General features: G+C 43.0%; 1 protein-coding gene across 8 annotated transcripts in view; it reads right to left on the minus strand.

Annotated features, from left to right (window-relative positions):
- The window catches only part of PAPOLG (poly(A) polymerase gamma), a 41,234-nt gene that overhangs the window by 32,242 nt on the left and 5,970 nt on the right, over positions 1 to 3,022 (minus strand). For all 8 annotated transcript variants that reach the window (XR_001512289.1, XR_001512290.1, XR_001512291.1 and 5 more), the window contains exon 3: positions 1,741 to 1,807. Coding sequence is in view for 5 of the 8 variants with exons in the window: in XM_006778572.2 (XP_006778635.2) it covers positions 1,741 to 1,807 (67 nt within the window). In the remaining 3 variants the exon portion in view is untranslated. The remainder of the gene's footprint in view (positions 1 to 1,740; positions 1,808 to 3,022) is intronic.

Here is a 3,022-nt window from a genome sequence, read left to right on the forward strand (position 1 = left end):
GCCCAGGCCTGAAACGTGGGTCAGAGGCGTCAGGCTTGGGCGGGGGGTGGAGCAAGCGATCAGAGGGAGATGGGGGTCCCCTGACCAGGCATGATTCCTGGGCCAGAGGCCTCAGGCCTGAGCGGGGGCCAGAGCCAGTGATCGGGGGGAAATGGGGGTCCCCTGTCCAAGCCTGACGCCTCTGCCAGAGGCGTCAGGCCTGGGCAGGGGGCCGATCCTGAGATTGGAGGGTGATGGGGGTCAACGCCTGAGGGCTCCCAGTATGTGAGTGGGGGCAGGCTGGGCTGAGGGACACCCCCCCCACCCGGTGCACGAATTTCGTGCACCGGGCCCCTAGTAGTTGACATAAAGATCCTACATAAGTTATGAAGGTGGTTACTCTGATTTTAAAATAATTCTAGCAAGTTGGGTATTTGGTTTGCACACCCATTGAAATTATGGACTGATCAGAGAGGGACAACGGGTTTCCCTAACATTTATTTAATGCCTGAGCCCTGTCCTGGGTGGTGCAGGTAAACAAGACAGGCCTTTTTTTTAAGGAGTTTATCACCTAGTAGCAGAGAAATAAATATGAAATTTTTTTATTACTCATGACTAGCATTTAACTTGCTCAAAATACAACTTATCTGAAAATTTAAACTATTGATAACCCTACTGAGAGCTCAGAAATGAGCCAATAGCCATTTGGCAGCAAAAGTAAACAGCATGAAGACCATTTATTTAAACCCAATGACTACAGACTTAGCAGAGTCCCTCATAACCTTATTCATAATTTTGTTTAAAAGAACTCAATTTTAAATATGTATCATAGGTACAGAAAAAAATAATAGAAGTCGTAAAAAAATGAAGTCTAACAGATGTTTATGTAATTTCTAAATTCATGCAGATTAAAGAATAGAAAGTGAGTTTGCCGAGACACATTGACTGCTCTGAGACATTAACTTTCAGCTGATTGCTGCTAAGGGAAAGATGGAAAAACTATAAAAAAAACAAACAAAAACCTCAATATACAACAGTTTGGGCCACTTAGTCAAGGGACAAAGGGTATCACCAGTTGAACATCCCCACCTCATTTTAGTACAGGTAGTAATATAATATTCATGATGATGATTCTCAGACAAATGAAAATACAATTATATTAAAAATACTTAAGAAAGCAAAAATATATATAATTAATTTTAGAAGAAAAATAGTTAAACCACCACAGGAGGAAAAGTTGTATAATTATAAATTAGGGTTTGCAAACTCCTGTCTCAGGAGTCATGCAGGTATGCAACTGAGGAAAGTACCCATAAGACACACAGAAACTGACTGATAAATGACAGGTGCTGCTTCAGAAAGGGCAGGAAGTGGGGAAGCTGAGATGCATTCCTGAAAAACCAAAGCCCAGTCCCATTCAAGCCTCTTCCTACCTTCCACAAAGGCAGGCCCAGTATTGCCAGAGCTGATATTTCACAAGTCCGAAATCTGGCTTTTTAAGTAAAGTATCTTAATATTTAAATTGTGGTCCATTACTGTGAGTCATGCAAGATATTTATGTGAAGTTTTAGCTAACTGGCTACCTCTGAGGTAAATCCTCACTTTTTTTAGACTCCACTGTCCAGGCCAATTCATTACCAAGTACACCAAAGAGCCAGTTTTAATGTATTTCTGCTTATTCTCAACTCCTATATCTTATTACCAGGACTAAAGAACAGGATGTAATGAAACTATGAATTCAGTGCAGTTTTAAAGTCTTACCTTACTCTCACTAACATCGGAAATCCACTCTTTTACTAAATTGTTTAATTTACCAAGAACAACCAGCCTATAATAAAAAAAAATAGCATGCATTAGATTAAAAAACAAATGAACAAACAATATCTTAAAAAGCAACTAAGTATATAGGCAGTACCTTTGTGTTGGTGTTAGGGTAAAGGCATATTATACACACACTAGAGGCCCGGTGCATGAAAATTCATGCACTGGAGGGGGTCCCTCAGCCCAGCCTGCCCCCTCTCATAGTCCAGGAGCCCTCAGGGGCGGGAGGCGACCCAGCGATCAGGGGAAGGTGACGCCCCCATCACGCCTCTGCTGCCGCCACTGCCAGCAGCGCAAGTCTCGGCCAGCCCTGGTTACCTGAGTCTCGGCCAGCCACCATCCAAGGCTTGCCTGTGCCTTGGACTGGCCCTGGATGGCTGGGGGGTTCAGGGCAGGTCCAGCCGCACCATGTGCCTGCTGCCACCTCCCCAACCCCCTGGTGGTGCTGAAAGGACTGGGGTACTCTGGCAGGGCTGAGGGGATTGGATGCTGCCATCTTTGTGATGGTGTGATGGTTAATTTGCGTATTTCCTCTTTATTAGACAGGACTGATACTATCACATCTCTTTGGCATTCTTAGGTCCCTAAGAGTTCCAAAGAGATGATATATGTGATAATAGTATTTCGGTCTTTGAGTTATTTTCAAATTGAAGAAGCCTAATAAAGTCAAAATTACCTTCAAGAAGGCTGCAAAGGCCAAATGAGTTATCAACTTTTTTGGCCCTACACTGGAATAAAAATTACCGTATTTGCCGGCGTATAAGACGACTGGGCGTATAAGACGACCCCCTAACATTTCCACTCAAAATACAGAGTTTGTTATATACTCGCCGTATAAGACTACCCCCTCTTCCGTACACCTTCCACACACCAAATAAAAGGTAAAACAATATCAGATTTGATTTTAACATTTTAATTTATATTCAAATGCTTATGACATGCAGGAAAACTGTCACAAGGCTGTATGTAATCAAACATATACATAAAACAGTGCAAGTTTATTACCGGTAAACATACCGGTAATTCACTAAAGAAAACACACTCTATAGACTGGTACCGTAGATGCTTCTCAGGAACACAGGCAAGCAGCCCACAACCTAGAGGGACTGTCAATGATAGAAGTAAGATAACAAATAGAGGGAGAGAGCAAGTGCCGGGCAAGTCCCTAGCAAGTTTGCTGGCGTGACAGTTTCACCTTAAAAGCCTTCAAACTCCTCTTCAT

Source organism: Myotis davidii, unplaced genomic scaffold (genome assembly GCF_000327345.1).
Source record: "Myotis davidii unplaced genomic scaffold, ASM32734v1 scaffold6, whole genome shotgun sequence".
Lineage (NCBI taxonomy): Eukaryota > Metazoa > Chordata > Mammalia > Chiroptera > Vespertilionidae > Myotis > Myotis davidii.